Here is a 17153-nt window from a genome sequence, read left to right on the forward strand (position 1 = left end):
GAACGTTTCTAAGAGCTGCTTCCGCCATTACAGCGTCACATTCTGCCCTTGTGATTTTGACGTTTTGAGCCTAGCGGATGTTACGCATAACCTGGCAAACCCACTGTAAGGATCGAGGCTTTTCCGCCTTCCCTTGAGTTGCACTTCCGCAAGCGCTTGCGCACAGGGTTGTTACTCCTCTAGCTGCTGGTCGCGGTGCGTGTCGGGAAGGCGGATCCAGGGAGTGGGAGGAGGCTGCTACAGTGTTTGTGTGTATCTCGGCGCTTCCTCAAAGCGGTATAACCAGGAGGGGAGCCAGAGAGGGGTCGTGAATATTCCTCACACGGACTGTGACATCCCCCCCTGAGCAGTGGGACCGGCCATGAACGACACCGCTCAGCTGTGCGGCCCCGGGGAAGGCGACAGGGTGAGTGGGAGGCGGTGTGACGTGGGTGTTGGTCATTACGTCATTCAATAACTACAACTCCCAGCAGCCCCTCTGCCACCGGCACATTTAGACGTTTAGTGGCGCTAATCGTTCTCTGTACAGTCACAGCAGCTTCTCCACAGCAGGTAAAGTCACCTGAGGCCCTGGAACTGGACAGGTGTGGCCCCTGGGGCCCCTAATACTGACACAGGGATCTGGCCTCACACATTCTGACCTTAATCCCCTTCTTTTATCTCTACTCACCAATAACATCTCATTGTTTTACTTACAATTATCACCTTTAGATTAATTTTTCGTATCTTCTAGAATGACTACGTCTCAGCAACTTTTCAATTGGTCTTCATTGTTTATCTTTTATACTTTTTCAATTACTTGCCTTCTTCTGACGCTTTGCAGCTTTCCAATGGGGGTCACTGACTCCATCTAACAACAAATGTATTGTTATTGCTACTTTTTACTATTAGTCTTTCACTTCAGGCCTCTCTTATTCACATTCCAGACTCTTATTCAAATCAGTGCATGGTTGCTAGGGGAATTTGCACCCTAGCAACCAGAGATGGCTGACATTGTAAGTTGGAGAGTTTCTGAATAAAAAGCTAAATAAGTCAAAAACCACAAATGATAAAAAATGAAAACCAATTGCAAATTGTCTCAGAATATCCCTCTCTACATCATACTAACAGTTAATTTAAAGGTCAACAACCCCTTTAAAAACATAAACATGTTGGTTGGAAATCTGCCTTTTATTTCTAATATGGAGCTGGAAGTTTCTGTCTGATCCAGCTGACATTATATATGTCTCAGGCTGACATTATATATTGAATGCTAATACAGGCAATTAGAATGGATTGTTATTTTATCACATTCTCCATGTACAAATATATGGAAAACCGTTATCCACAAAGCTCCAAATTACGGATAGGCCGCCTCGCATAGACTCCATTTTATCCAAATAATCCACATTTTTAAACATGATTTGCTTTTTTCTCTGTAATAATAAAACAGTACCTTGTACACCGCTGCACAATATGTTGGCGCTATATAAATACATGTTAATAATACTTGATCCAAACTCGGACATAATTATCCCTAATTGGAAGCAGAAACCGCCTATTGGGTTTATGTAATATTTATATAATTCTTTAGTAGAGTTTTGGTATCAACATCCAAATTACATTAAGATCCATTATCCAGAACTCCCGCCGTCCCAAGCATTCTGGATAACGGGTCCCATATCTGTACAATAAACATAACAGGTAATTTGCCTTTTGGGACAAGCTCAACAGAACAAAATCCAATGTTTCTTAATATTCACTTAATACATTTTTATAAGAAATGTTGGTTATTTTGGCCTGGGAGACTTATTTATTCCAACAAGCAAAAAGAGAGCCAATAGCTTGTATTGCAGCAAACGGGCTGATCCCAAATCTATTCCATGTTGCTCACGACACTTTCCTCTTTTTCTCCCTTCCTCAAACATTTTGGGGCATATTTATCAAGGGTCGAATTAAAAAAATCTTCGAAGACCAACTGAAATTAAGTCAAAGTTTTGTTTGGGTTAAATAGGCCCGTTTTCAATTGAGTAGGTCCATATTCGGCTGAATTCGAATAGAAGGAATAGCGCATTCGATCGAATTCGATTCAAAGTTTTTCCCAAAAAATCCCATAGATTTTTCAAAGTCCACCAATTGACTCCAAATAGGTTCTAGGAGGTCCCCACATAGGCTAAAACAGCAATTGGGCAGGTTTTATATGGAGAATGGTAAAAGTCCATGTTTTTCAAAACACATTCGTTAATAGTGCTGCTCCAGCAGAATTCTGCACTGAAATCCATTTCTCAAAAGAGCCAACAGATTTATTTATATTTAATTTTGAAATCTGACATGGGGCTAGACATTTTGTCAATTTCCCAGCTGCCCCCAGTCATGTGACTTGTGCCTGCACTTTAGGAGAGAAATGCTTTCTGGCAGGCTGCTGTTTTTCCTTCTCAATGTAACTGAATGTGTCTCAGTGGGACCTGGATTTTACTATTGAGTGTTGTTCTTATATCTACCAGGCAGCTGTTATCTTGTGTTAGGGAGCTGCTATCTGGTTACCTTCCCATTGTTCTTTTGTTTGGCTGCTGGGGGGGAAAGGGAGGGGGGTGATATCACTTCAACTTGCAGTACAGCAGTAAAACGAGACTGAAGTTTATCAGAGCACAAGTCATAACTTGGGGTAGCTGGGAAATTGACAATATGTCTAGCCCCATGTCAGATTTCAAAATTGAATAGAAAAAAATCTGTTTGCTCTTTTGAAAAATGGATTTCAGTGCAGAATTCCGCTGGGGCAGCACTATTAACGGATTCATTTTGAAAAATTGTTTTTTTCCCATGACAGTATCCCTTTAAGGAGACGGTACATGATAAATTTCGATATTTGAATTTTAGATTTTTTTGCAAATTCAAATCAAATTTGGACAATTCCCTAGTTGAAATACTCAAAAATAGCTCGAAATTCAAATTTTTTCAATTCAAAAATTCACCTCGACTTTTGATAAATCTGCCCCCTTTATCTTGTGTAAAGTCTTTAGCAACAAGGAATAAATTTGGGATCGCAAGGTATGGGCTCTCTTTTTGCTTGTTGGACTATTTACTGGTGTGTGGCTAGCCCAGTGTTACTACCTGACACCAGTCTTATTTATTGCCGTGGATTTGTTATTCCTATTGCTAGGATGGCTGCCATTGCATTGTTTGATACATACATCAAACACATTAATTTTATGATATACAGGTAAAGGATCTTTTATTTACGGATACAGGATTTTTCTGTAATTTGGATCACAATACTTTGCTTAAAACAGTTAAACATTAGGTAAATCCAATAGGATTGTTATGCAACAAATATTGATTCATGCAGTGTAGTTACGATCAACTACAAAGAACGATTTTATTTTTATAATTTAGAATTATTCGCTTAAAAAGACCTTCCCACAATTTGGAGCTTTCTGGATAAGCAAGAAGTCAATTGCTTAGAATTAGCTATTCTATAACATACTAACAGTTAATATAAAGGTGAACCATCCATTAAATGCTTATCCAAACCTAATCCCTATCATTACATTTGGGACTTTGAGGCACTGGACAACTGGATCTGAGAATTGGATAATCTCATTACGAGGGGATTGTCATCTCATTTGAATACTCATATGAAGGCGTGGGTCTGGGTTTGGATTAGGGCAGGATTTGTATTTAAGCAAATCCTGGGTGAATGATTCTGAATTAGTTGTGGGTGTGGTGGTTGCCTTTTTGTAATTGTATCAGTGTATGTTTTTGATCTGGGAAGATGATATTTGGGAAATATGGTGGTTAAGTGGTTGGCTCTGCTTCCATTGCTCTGGCCTAATATTAGTTCTGATCTTGGCACTATTTCTGTATTATCTGTAGGACAATAGTTGTTTAGATTTGTTGTTTTAAAGTGGACCTGTCAACCAGACATAAAAAGCTGTATAATAAAAGTCATGAACATGAAATCAAAATTATTTTTTATTAAAGCTTTCATAGCTGTTGTAAACTCATTTAAACATCTCAGCTGTCAATCAAATACAGCCTGCCCCTCCTCTATGCCTTAGGCAATTACTTTCACTTTCCATTCAGCACTTCCTACATGTCACTGCTCTCCCCACATTCCCCCCAATCTCTTCACCATTTAATTGTGTAACCAGGACATGGGGATGGACATCAGCTCCCCCATTCTGGTGCACAAACAAGATTCTGAGATGATACAAGGCTTGTCTTAATAACAGTGTCCCACACAATGGCTCCTGTCTGCTTGTTATAATTATGAATTCCCAGACTGAAGGAAACAACAAGATTCAACTAATTTATATTGTGTCATTAAAGTTCATTTTGCTTGACTAATGTGATAAAACAGGATTTGGAATAATTTTTTTGGGTGACGGGTCCCCTTTAAGGCCTAGAGCTTATGCCTAGATACAGCAGCCCTATGTAGACAAAGTTGAGAGTCGTGCTGTTCTGCACTCTTCTCTTGTACAAAACTCTAATTCCCTACCCTGAGATATGCCATGTATTTTATTGCACTGCCATATATGCATTCATTACCTGCAGCCCAGGCATAAGACTTTCACTATAGAAGTAGCTAAGGAAATGCATATCACAACCTAGACCCAAAAATTAAGGGGGGGGGGAGGGCATAACATTTCTGCATAGAGCAGCTCAATTGTATAGAAGCCCTGTGTGTTGAATTGGTTCCAAATTACTTCAGTCGTAATGTTTAAGGGGATTGTGTCATGATTTTTATACTGCAAATAATTCACTGTACAATATAAAATGTCATTCCTGAAGCAGCAAGTGTATTTAGTTGTAATATTGGTGTGTAGGTGCATCTCAGCTCATTTTGCCTGGTCATGTGATTTCAGAAAGAGCCAGCACTTTAGGATGGAACTGCTTTCTGGCAGCCTGTTGTTTCTCCTACTCAATGTAACTGAATGGGTCTCAGTGGGACCTGGATTTTACTATTGAGCGCTGTTCTTAGATCTACCAGGCAGCTGTTTAGTACTTATCTGTAATCTACTGTTTATCCTGTGCTTGAATGGCTGCCCCCATGGCTACACAGCAGCTTGTTTATATAAACTATAGTAGTACTTATCTGTTATCTACTGTGTATCCTGTGCTTGAATGGCTGCCCCCATGGCTACACAGCAGCGTGTTTATAGAAACTATAGTAGTACTTATCTGTTATCTACTGTGTATCCTGTGCTTGAATGGCTGCCCCCATGGCTACACAGCAGCTTGTTTATAGAAACTATAGTAGTATTTCGGAAGCAAATACACCCGTTTTACTAGTATGGGAAAACACTATATTAAAGGAACTAGTAATTCTTTTAATTCACCTTCATTTTTTGTGTTACTGTTCCTTTAAATAGACTTAATGTTTGGAGAGAAGTTTGTACTGTTTTTGTTGCAGATTTTCTTATATTTTATGTCACATAGGCCAGTTAATGGTTGATATATATTATCCGTCACAGTCTTTATTGATGAGAGCTTTCTTTAATCAAGTGAAGATCTGCAGTTGGCAGCTGGTAACTGAGCTTTCTCTATGAATTATTCAGTAGGACCTGGATTTGCTCTTCATTGTCTTTTGCTCTGGAAAACTACAGTAAGTTTCTTTACAAGAGACTGATGAACTAGAATCTACAATAATCCCCTGTGTTTCATGCAATCCTACTGTAGCTTTGTAGCATACATTCTTCCCATTACTGCTTTCATTGTCTCAGCACTTCATTGCTTCAGTCATTCATTTTGCAGGCGGAGATTATAACTGGGCTTTTATACATCAGCCAATTCATTTGTTGACTCCCAGTTAATAAGGCTCAGTGTATTGTCTTGCCTTCAGTTTGTGATCAATGCTGCTTTGTCGTGTTCTACCTGCAGCCAGATTCTGCTCACCAAATCCCAAATGGATGCCAAATGCAGGGCAGAACACCCATCTGTGTCTTTTAGTTGCATATAGTTGCATATAGTTGGATACTGCTGATTTTTAGTTGCATATAGTTGCATACTGCTGATTTTTAGTTGCATATAGTTGCATACTGCTGATTTTTAGTTGCATATAGTTGCATACTGCTGATTTTTAGTTGCATATAGTTGCATACTGCTGATTTTTAGTTGCATATAGTTGCATACCGCTGATTTTTAGTTGCATATAGTTGCATACTGCTGATTTTTAGTTGCATATAGTTGCATACTGCTGATTTTTAGTTGCATATAGTTGCATACCGCTGATTTTTAGTTGCATATAGTTGCATACTGCTGATGTTTATACTTATTCTAATAACTCATGTTTCATCTCTTTGGGGATTTTGTTCAAGTAATAGCTGAGCACCTCTACAGACCAGCTCTAAACAAAAGTCAATTTTTACGAAAGCAGATAAAACCAGGTCAATCATTTAAATTTAAAGCAGCCTGGCATTGAAAGTTAACTAAAAAAAGAAAAAACGAGTCCATTATAAACAAATAATTCTAATTTTTAAAAATGATTTCCTTTTCTCTGTACTTATAAAACAGTACCTTGTACTGGATGGTAATTAAGTTGCGCAAATTCATGTATTGGGTTTATTTAATGTTTCAATTATTTGTAGCAGGCTTTTAGGTATGCTGATCCAAATTACTGAAAGTTCTCTTGTCTGGAAAACCCCAGGTCCTGTGCAAGTAATGCACGCTGCAGATCTGTTTAACTACGCCATTGTGTATTTATTGGTTTATAATGTGTGTGTATATATGGTATGGGACCTGTTATCCAGAATGTTTGGGACTTGTGGTATTCCGGATAATGGATCTTTCTGTAATTTGGATCTTCATACCTTCCTATTCCTCTCTAAGCATTTGTTTCTCTTCATTCTGTCTTCATTAAAGGGGTTGTTCACCTCTGAGTTAACTTTTAGTATGATGTGGAGAGTGATATTTCATTTTTTATTATTTGTGGTTTTGAAGTTATTTCGCTTTTTATTCAGCAGCTCTCCAGTTTGCAATTTCAGCTGTCTGGTTGCTAGTGTTAAAATTCCCCTAGCAACCATGCACTGATTTGAATAAGAGACTGGAATATGAATAGGAGAGGCCTGAATAGAAAGAGGAGTAATAAAACATTTTTAGCTTTACAGAGCATTTGTTCTAGATGGGGTCAGTAAAAGCTGAAAGCTGGAAAGCGTCAGATGAAAAAAGGCTAATCATTAAAAATCTATAAAAAATAAGCAGTTAAGACCAGTTGCCAACTTGCTTAGAATTAAAGGTGAACTACTCCTTTAAGGAGTTGGGTGTCAGATGATATCTTATAGGGGCTCCCTTTCCAAGGAGGAAGATGGATTAGAGCTCAATCTATTAAAGCGATTCTGACATCAATCTTTTTTTTTTTTTTTTATCCTGCCAGTGGTTTTGCTATGCTGTAAGCATGCCTACTGTGCTGTTTTTTTTTTTTTTTTAAAACGATTAATCTTTAACCTAAACGAGCGGATCTTGATGTTTACCTTTGAAGTATCCATTTTGGATCTTCCATTCTGTGCTTCGTGTTGTCACGCCTCCTGTTAAAAAAAAAAACCGCAACAGCCAATACGATGCGTCCGTTGTCTTGAGGCGCTTCTGCCCTTACTGCTTCATGCGTCCGTGACGTCATCGCGCATTGCGCCGCATCACGTGACATAGGCGGCCAATAGGAAACGCCTGCACGGATTACATTGTAACAGGCGCAAAATTTCTGAAAAAAAAAGCCTGTTCGCTAAACAAAATATTTGTAAAAGGAGGGGGCGTGGGAGAGGAGGGAGACCCGAGCTTAAATATAACAAACTCAGGAGCTGCACAGAGAGACCAGAAACTGTTGTCACATGGGAGGGTCACGTGGTCGACTTACGCAGGCTCAAAGTAAGGGCAAATGAAGCTCAAAGCTCCTCCCATGGATGACATCATCCAGCCACACTGAAAACAGGAAGCAGGGGAGAGAAACAGTCGGAGACAGTCGGGTAGAAAAACTGAGTATTGCATTTACTGTTCAAAAGAAAACTCTAAGGAGAAAATCTTTTGCATGACCTATAGGTAGGTTTAGATGAAGTATTATTATAATTTTTTTTTTTTTTTTGGTGTCAGCTTCTCTTTAAACTCACCAGACATCATGGGGGGAATTCACAAAAGTGTCGGTAAAATAAGTAACCCCAGAAGTGGTGGTCGACAAATTTGTAAAATGTCGTAAGAACTGCAAATTCACAAACGTAGATGTTACCATCTCTGAATGTCTCGTAAGTCCGACAATTTTCTAAAATGTCCTATATCTTTTCATCGTACAAACGACATTTACCAAGACTTTTCAAAAGACAATTTGACCGACGTTTTCATTTTGGAGAGTCTAATGTGTCTGAAAAATTGTCGGTAAAAAATGAGTTTACGAGTAATTCATAAAAATGTCGGGGAAAGTGGTGCCGGAAAAAACCACACCCACCTCTAACGACACTAATTCAAAAGTGTCGTACATGTTGGAAAATTGGCGGAGAAATGCTCTCTGAATTTGTCGGCTGTTGCTACGACACTTTTTACGACATTTTAAAGAAATTTTTTCTTTCCCGACACTTTTGTGAATTCCCCCCCATGTCTCTCTACATGCAGAATTTGTGCAAAAGGCAGTTATTTTGTTACATTTTGTTTGTACTGGAATCAGTTATTTGAGTGAGTTCTAATACATCTGCTTGGAAAGGAGCCCCCCAATAAGATATATTGGATCTAACTGTCAGTGAATATCTGACACCCAACTGCTGCATGAAGAGAGAATGAAGAGAAACAGATGCTGAGAGAGGGATAGTGATGAAATTTCAGATTATTTCAGAAACAATACAGAATATTTAATTGATTGTATTTAGAAAGTTTCTTATTTCAGTATGATGAAGCTTATATTACATTCTCATTTTCCAGATAGTTCCCCTTTAAGCTTAGACCCCCCATGATCGCTTACCAGATACCCCGTACTACTACTGGTGTAAATGCACACACAGAAGGAAGAAGAACAAATGCATTTAATTCTCCTTCAGTTGAACAGCTCAACATTGGTATCAATAGAGACATATAGGCCTTGGAACAAAGTTTGCTGTTGGCTTTCTCCTCTACTCCATTGTTACATAACCGAGACATCCCTAGAGAAGACCTGTTTCCAGTCCTGTTTAATTGGTGAATGTAGTTTGTACAGTGGCAGTGGCTCACAGGGTGGATTTTGGCCCCAAAATGTTGAGTGCAAAGAAATGATGGCATGTTCCAGGCACTGTGAATGATACACTATACGGCCCACCATATTTCACTGTAGGGAAGGGTCAGCTAAACTACTGCCATGTATGGGATGGTGGCACAACTGAAGTCATTATTCACAGAAGCATTTCTGGCTTTTTATAATAAGCACAAGAGACCCCATTGCAGTAGAAAATGTTTTTGTGGTCAGATGAGACCAAGATTGCTCTTTTTGGAAACGTTAAAAGCAATATTTGTAGCACACAACTTACACTTTGGATTCACTCGCTTATTCATCATCCCCAGAGGTGAACTATGGTTCTCTGTAAACGTGGCCATAGACGCACAGATAATATTGTACAAAACAAATTTTCGTACAATATTCGGTGCTGGATGGAAAATTTTGATCTGGTGCCTTTGAAGGCCCCCAAACATCAGCCATTGTTAGTGCTGAATGGTCAGATACAGGTAGAATTGTATTGTTTCTATATGTATATCTGACCATTCAGCTCTACACGTGTGGATTGGAACCAACCATCTTTCTTGGAAACATCTTTTCCAAGAAAGATTGTAATTGTTACGTTTATGGCCACCGTTGGGCCATACTGAATATGCCTGTGCTATATAAATAAGCAATAAGCACAATGTCCCGTGCATGTTAAGGTGGCCATAGACTCAAAGATCCGCTCGTTTGGCGATCTTTCCCCGATATGCCACTAAACTGCAGGGCTATATCGGGGGTAATTCAAACGTTCGGCCGTATGGCCGAACTATCAAATTATGATGCGCCAAGGGGCTCCGATGGGTCGGTCAGTTAAAAATCAAACCTTCCCGATCGATATTGTGGCCAGATATCGATCGGTGTCGGAAGCCCCCATACACGGGCAGATAAGCTGTCAAATCGGTCCAAACGACTGATAGCGGCAGCTTTATCTGCCCGTGTATGGCCACCTTTACACACACAACTGTCTTCCAACATTTTTTTCAGTTTGATTGTTACAGTTCAGGGGAGAATCATTAAAAAAAAGCTTTTATATCTGATGAAGCAGAAACAAATCAATACAATAAGGCATATTAATAGTTTATAAACCATGAAATGGGCAAATGTGTATGAAAGGGGATACCTAGAGCCCCAAAATGAAAACGGCAAAACTCTGCAGTGAGACCGCCTGCAATATGAGCTCCTGTTTTCCACATGCTTTATTCATGCGACTGTGCTTGATAGTCTCGTTGTTTCATGTGAATGCTGACCCTGCAAGTCTGACTCTGACGGATGATTTGGGCAGAAACACTTGTCTGTTACTGTGTTACACAGAGAATGTTACATGAACAGAATAGGAATTGAGAAGAATCTTCATGTTTGTCAGGTGACTTTACTACAGTTTGTTTTACATGATTTTACAGAAACTATTGAGTAATCAAAAAGAGGCAGGGAAGCTCTGTCCCTGTAGGCTTACACTTCACTGGTGTTAGATTTCTATTTAGGAAAACATCTAGATAAGTCTTTTTTTCTTTCCATTTGAACTGAATTTCGGAGTGACAATATCGCCAGCTTGGGACCTGGGATTTGTCTATAATTTGACTCCTCATACAATAAAAAAAAGCTTAAAGGGGTACTATCGCGAAAATTACAATTTAATATAAGTTTCATCACACTGAAATAAGAAACTTTCTAAATACAATCAAATATTCTGTATTGTTTCTGAAATAATCAAGTTTATGTTCACTATTCCTCTCTCAGCATCTGTTTCTCTTCATTCTGTCTTCATGCAGCAGTTGGGTGTCAGATATTCACTGACAGTTAGATCCAATATATCTTATAGGGGGGCTCCCTTTCCTAGCAGATGAATTAGATCAAATAACTGATTCCAGTACAAACAAAATGTAACAAAATAACTGCCTTTTGCACAAAGCCTGCATGTAGAGAGACATGATGTCTGGTGATGTTAATTAGGGATGCAACAAATCCACTATTTTGGATTCGGCCGAACCCCCGAATCCTTTGAGAAAGATTTGGCCAAATACCATACCGAATCCTAATATGCATATGCAAATTAGCGATGGGAAGGGGACTTTTTTTACTTCCTTGTTTTGTGACAAAAAGTCATGCAATTTCCCTCCGCCCCTAATTTGCATATGTAAATTAGGATTCAGATTCGGTTCAGCTAGGCAGAAGGATTCGGCTGAATCTGAATCCTGCTGAAAGGGGCCGAATCCTGGATTCGGTGCATCCCTAATTTTAATTGAGTGACCTCTAATACATCTTCTAGGCAAAAGGAGCCCCCCTATAAGATATATTGGATGTAACTGTCAGTGAATATCTGACACCCAACTGCTGCATGAAGACAGAATGAAGAGAAACAGATGCTGAGAGAGGAATAGTGAACATAAACTTGATTATTTCAGAAATGATACAGAATATTTAATTGATTGTATTTAAAAAGTTCCTTATTTCAGTATGCTGAAGCTTACATTAAATGTTCATGTTCGCAATAGTTCCCCTTTAATTTCCATCATGTACAAGGTACTGTTTTATGTTTATACAGTTAAGGGACTAAAAAAAAGATTTTTATTTGATTAAAATGGGGGGCATCGCTTGAGATCGATTTCAGACATCTGAAAAATAAGGTGGGGAATGTGCCTAAAATGACCCTGTAACTGTCAGCAGTGTCTGTAAGTAGCCGGAAAGGCTGAACAACATCTTAAGGCAAATGCTGCATTTTGGCCGAAAACTTGCTCTGCGCCATTTATTTACGTTTCTGGCACTTTTTCTTGTTTCAGAATTATTACTCTAATAATTTATGGTTTTGAGCAATTGCAGAGATGGGCCATATTTACACTAATTACTTTTACATGTACTGGAGATAAAGTTGCACATTTGTTAGATCTAATACTGGGGAGTGTTTGTGCAGAAATATCACTTTGCACCAGGCTATTTGATTCCCTCCTGTTACAGTAACAAGTGTCCACGGTTGGTTTTGCAATTTGTGCACCACTAAAAAGCCCAAAAGCCGACATTTTATGTAAACAATGGAAGATTTTTTACAAGTCAGCCATTTGTACAGGTATGGGATCCGTTATCCAGAAAGCTCTAAATTACGGAAAGGTCTTCTTCCATAGACTCCATTTTATCCAAATAACCACATTTTTAGAAATGATTTCCTTTTTCTGTGTAATAATAAAACAGTCGCTTGTACTTGATCCCAACTAAGATATAATTAATCCTCATTGGAAGTAAAACCAGACTATTGGCTTTATTTCATGTTTACGTAATTTTCTAGTAGACTTAGATATGAAGATCCAAATTACGGAAATATGTTATCTGGAAAGCCCCAGGTCCTGAGCATTCTGGATAACAGGTCCCATACCTGTACCCTGTGTGCAGATTTGCTCCAATGCAGCAGCCCAACAATCCACATATTGCATGCTAGGAGTAAAAGCTTAACTATACTCCAAAATACTTTGCATCGGGGGATTTCTAATTTCTTGGCAAATTCTGCTGTAGGGATTTGGCTCGTTTTTGCATTGCAGGTTTTACATCCAATTTAGGTTAAAGGGGCGGATCAAACACTTCTTTTCAGTCCAGTTGGTTTCAGACAGTTTACCAGAAATAGACTTTTTGCAATTACTTTCTATTTTCTATTTGATGCCGTTTTTCTAATATTGAAGTGTAAAGTGTCATTTTTCACATTCTAAAGCAGCTCTGGGAGGGGGGTCGCCGACCCTGTAAACTGTTTTTCATTGATACATTTAGTTGCTACATTTCTTATCTTTGTCTCTGCTGAGCAGAATCCCTGCGTTTCATTACAGGCAGCTGTTAGACTTGATACAATAGTTGCACTTATATTCCACAGATACTGCTGAGAATTGTAGCAACTAATTGTATCAACTAAGTTCATTAACTACTGGTAAATGTAACAAATTGTAACAGTTCAGATTCTCCTGGATCACTGAGCTGCCAGACTGAAACACTACAGACACAAACATTAAACATTAAAGGGGAACTCTGGCTTCCAAACCAAAATTTGATAAAAAGGCCACATAACACAGAAACCTCTAATATACCCATCACAGTTACCTGTTTCTTCAAAAAGTCTGAATAAATGGCATTTTCTGTGCTGAAATCCAGCTGTGTAACAGTTCTTCTCTTTCTGCATCATTTGAAATCCTGGCAGGGAAGGAGGGACTAAACACTGATGTTACACATTGTACTTACAGACAGCATGCAGGAACTACATAACCCACAATGCATTGCACTGGGATGTTCCTTATTGAAATCACATGTGCAGGGAATTGTGGGGTTTGGAGGATGCAGGCTGAGGACAGATGGCTGTTGATACAAAGTAACAGTAGTCAGACAGCTCAGCAAAGTAGTCAGACAGATCAGCAGGAGAGCAGGGGGCTGGGCTTAGGGAACTGTCAGAAACCATTAAAAATCAGGAAAAGTCTGTATATTTTTTAATTGATGTATATTGCAAAGTTGCTTGAAATCATGTTTACTTTTCAAAAAGTAACATTTTTGGAAAACAGTAAAAAATAAACGATGGAAAGCAATAGAAAAAAGGCTTTGTTTATGGTAAACAATCTGAAAACTACTGAACTTAAAAAGTGTTTGGAAGGTAAACAACCCCTTTAAAACTACCCAACATTTTTTTTTTTTTCACTGCATTGTCTCCTTTATGAACATTTAATGGGTTGTTTTTAGATGATCCAAAGCATTCAGTTCATGACATCAATGCAAACCAACCTGCTGGGACCTGAAGAGTTAATGGAGCAGTTTCTTTCCATCTGCCTCAGGGATTTGTTCTTTGTCCACTTCTTATAAACGTTTTTACGTATGACCTTGAAGTTGGCATTAAAGGCAGTGTCTCACGTGATTGGACGTTAAGCTGAGAGCACAATGGTTCTTATCTACAGTTTCATTATTGAGAAAGAATAGTGGCCAGGTGAACGTCAGATTTTCCACTAATTGCAAAAGAAATCAATATACAAAAGACAATGCCAAGCTTCAGTTTCCTGTGAAACAATGTATGAATTATTAGATTGTTGGTTAAATATAAAGTAGCCCCTCTTGTAAAATATAAGGATATTATAAGTTACCGAGGAGTTTCATGACCATATAAAAGTACGAGGCCGAAGGCTGAGTGTTTTTATACAAGTCATGGAACTCCGAGGTTACTTTTAATATCCCCATATTTTACAACTGGGGGTACTTTATTTATTATAATACACAAGTTTCAGTGAGTCATGTGACAGAAATGACATCAGAACTCACCGTTTATAACTGATGACATCAGAACTCACCGTTTATAAGGATATAATTTACAAGATATTCATGGCTTTTGTGTATTATATACAAATATTAACACTTTCATTCATGCCTTTGTGGCCCTGTGAAAGTCCCAGAATCCATCAATTTAGTTTAGTGCAATGTGAGTACGAAGTTAAATGCCTTCCAGCCTACTCAGCCTAAGATCAAGGCATTCTTTGGGATCTGTGCAATGTTTTATGAATCTGTAAATCTAGGAGTATTTAGCTGCAAAATTCCATTTAAAGCAACAGACATGCAGTCTATTCTTTGAATGGGTAGAGGAGTATACACTTAAACCAGAAAGTATACATTTTTTACATCTATCTTCCATGCTACTATACCCCTTTGAACATAGGTCTCTAGCTTAGCAGCCAGGATATAGCTATCCCAGAAATCTTTTTATCCAACGCCGCTTTTAGTGACCGGACAACCCCTATTATGGTGTGTAGGAGCAGAAGCACAGGAAACATAGTAGATAACAGATAAGTACTACTATAGTTGATATAAACAAGCTGCTGTGTAGCCATGGGGGCAGCCATTCAAGCACAGGATACACAGTAGATAACAGATAAGTACTACTATAGTTTATATAAACAAGCTGCTGTGTAGCCATGGGGGCAGCCATTCAAGCACAGGATACACAGTAGATAACAGATAAGTACTACTATAGTTTATATAAACAAGCTGCTGTGTAGCCATGGGGGCAGCCATTCAAGCACAGGATACACAGTAGATAACAGATAAGTACTACTATAGTTTATATAAACAAGCTGCTGTGTAGCCATGGGGGCAGCCATTGAAGCACAGGATACACAGTAGATAACAGATAAGTACTACTATAGTTTATATAAACAAGCTGCTGTGTAGCCATGGGGGGCAGCCATTCAAGCACAGGATACACAGTAGATAACAGATAAGTACTACTATAGTTTGTATAAACAAGCTGCTGTGTAGCCATGGGGACAGCCATACAAGCACAGGATACACAGTAGATAACAGATAAGTACTACTATAGTTTGTATAAACAAGCTGCTGTGTAGCCATGGGGACAGCCATACAAGCACAGGATACACAGTAGATAACAGATAAGTACTACTATAGTTTATATAAACAAGCTGCTGTGTAGCCATGGGGACAGCCATACAAGCACAGGGCATACAGTAGATAACAGATAAGTTCTGAAGACTCCCATTGTATACTGCAGAGTTTATCTGTTATCTACTGTGTGCCCTGTGCCTTTTTTCATTCAATCCTGCTTGAATGGCTGTCCTATATATGCCCTATAGTAGTGTTTCTGAAGCAAACACACCAATTTTTCCAGCACAAAAGTACATTATATTTCCATTACTTTAGTACACTTTTATTTTTTGTGTTTCTGTTCCTAAACCAGTCACTTCTCTCCCATGTAGAGCAGCTTTATTCCTGCATTTCTTTTTCTTTCTCCTCTTAATTTTCTTTTTAAAATCTGTATTTCTGTAGCCTTTGCTTCCCAAGAAATTGAGCTATTTATACCTCCGAACACTAGTCAGGCAAATGTTCTACAATGATATTCAGTAATTAGCTGATAAGCTGGTATGTGCATAATGTGCTGGACATTTGAATCTGGAAATGAGAAATAGATTGTGAGAACAGTACAGAATGTACCACTGTCTTTATGTATGTTATTATTTTGCATCATTATAAACCTTGTCACATTCTTCTTTTCCATAGGTGTAAACTGTTTTCTCTAAGGAAGCCATTACATGATGGAGCCTGAAATTATCCGAATGTATTCATCTTCCCCTCCTCCTCTTGACAGTGTGGCTGACGATGATGATGAAGATGAGTTTGGCGAATTTGGGGACTTCTCTGGAGTCGGTAACTCTGGAATGGGTTTCGCTGAATTTGCAACTGTCGGTTATTCCAAAACCCAAGAGGAATTTATTCCAGCTAAACCTGTTTTGCCTATTCAGGATTACTCTGACAGTTTGAACAACTTCACTAGCCTTACTGCTGTCAAAGACACGGAGAACATCTTGGAGACTGATTCAAAGAAAGGACAACATGGAGACGTAGACACACATGGAAGTTATGAATCAAATCTGTTTAATGTTCCTGCATTTGATGATAAAGGAAACTCCGGAGAGAAAATAAAAAAGGCTGATTTGTATTCAAACTTTGTCAGTCCTGTGTCTTCTGGTGATGATACCGAGTTCACAAGCAGAAGCCTTGATTCACTCAATGTCACTTGTAATGGTGAGAAGGTGCACTCTGAGGAGAACCTTACAAATGGCTTTGCAGCAGGTGATTCTGTTAATCCTCAGGGAATAGAAGATCGGGACAGCATTGATGATTCCAAGGGATATAATACCATTGCTAACCATAATACTGACCCAAGCAGTAACTTTTTAACCAGTACTGCAGTGGACTTTGCAGATTTTTCCACATTTTCAAAAAAAGACTCTATACATTTAGGGGGCACAGAGCTTCAGTCACACAAAGGTATATATGAAGGGCAAGATTTAAGTATTACAAGTAGAAGTCCATTAAGTAGTGTAGAAAATGGTAGCCCCCAAATAAAGGATGTAGTTACACCTATCTCTGGAAACGGGGATGGAATTAATACCTTAGTTCTTTCAAATTGCACTTCAGAAACAGGATTAATCATAGCCAACAATGT

General features: G+C 38.7%; 1 protein-coding gene across 4 annotated transcripts in view; it reads left to right on the top strand.

The window, feature by feature from the left end:
- Positions 1-187: 187 nt before the first annotated feature.
- Positions 188-17153, top strand: part of aftph.S (aftiphilin S homeolog) — a 44460-nt gene continuing 27494 nt past the window's right edge. Inside the window, exons 1-2 of one of the 4 annotated variants that reach the window (XM_018264603.2) lie at positions 188-552; positions 16205-17153. The exon at positions 16205-17153 is cut by the window's right edge and continues 817 nt beyond it. In XM_018264603.2, the coding sequence (XP_018120092.1) occupies positions 16237-17153 (917 nt within the window). In that variant the 5' untranslated portion in view covers positions 188-552; positions 16205-16236. 4 annotated transcript variants of the gene reach the window in all.

This window comes from Xenopus laevis, chromosome 5S, assembly GCF_017654675.1.
Source record: "Xenopus laevis strain J_2021 chromosome 5S, Xenopus_laevis_v10.1, whole genome shotgun sequence".
NCBI classification, from domain to species: domain Eukaryota; kingdom Metazoa; phylum Chordata; class Amphibia; order Anura; family Pipidae; genus Xenopus; species Xenopus laevis.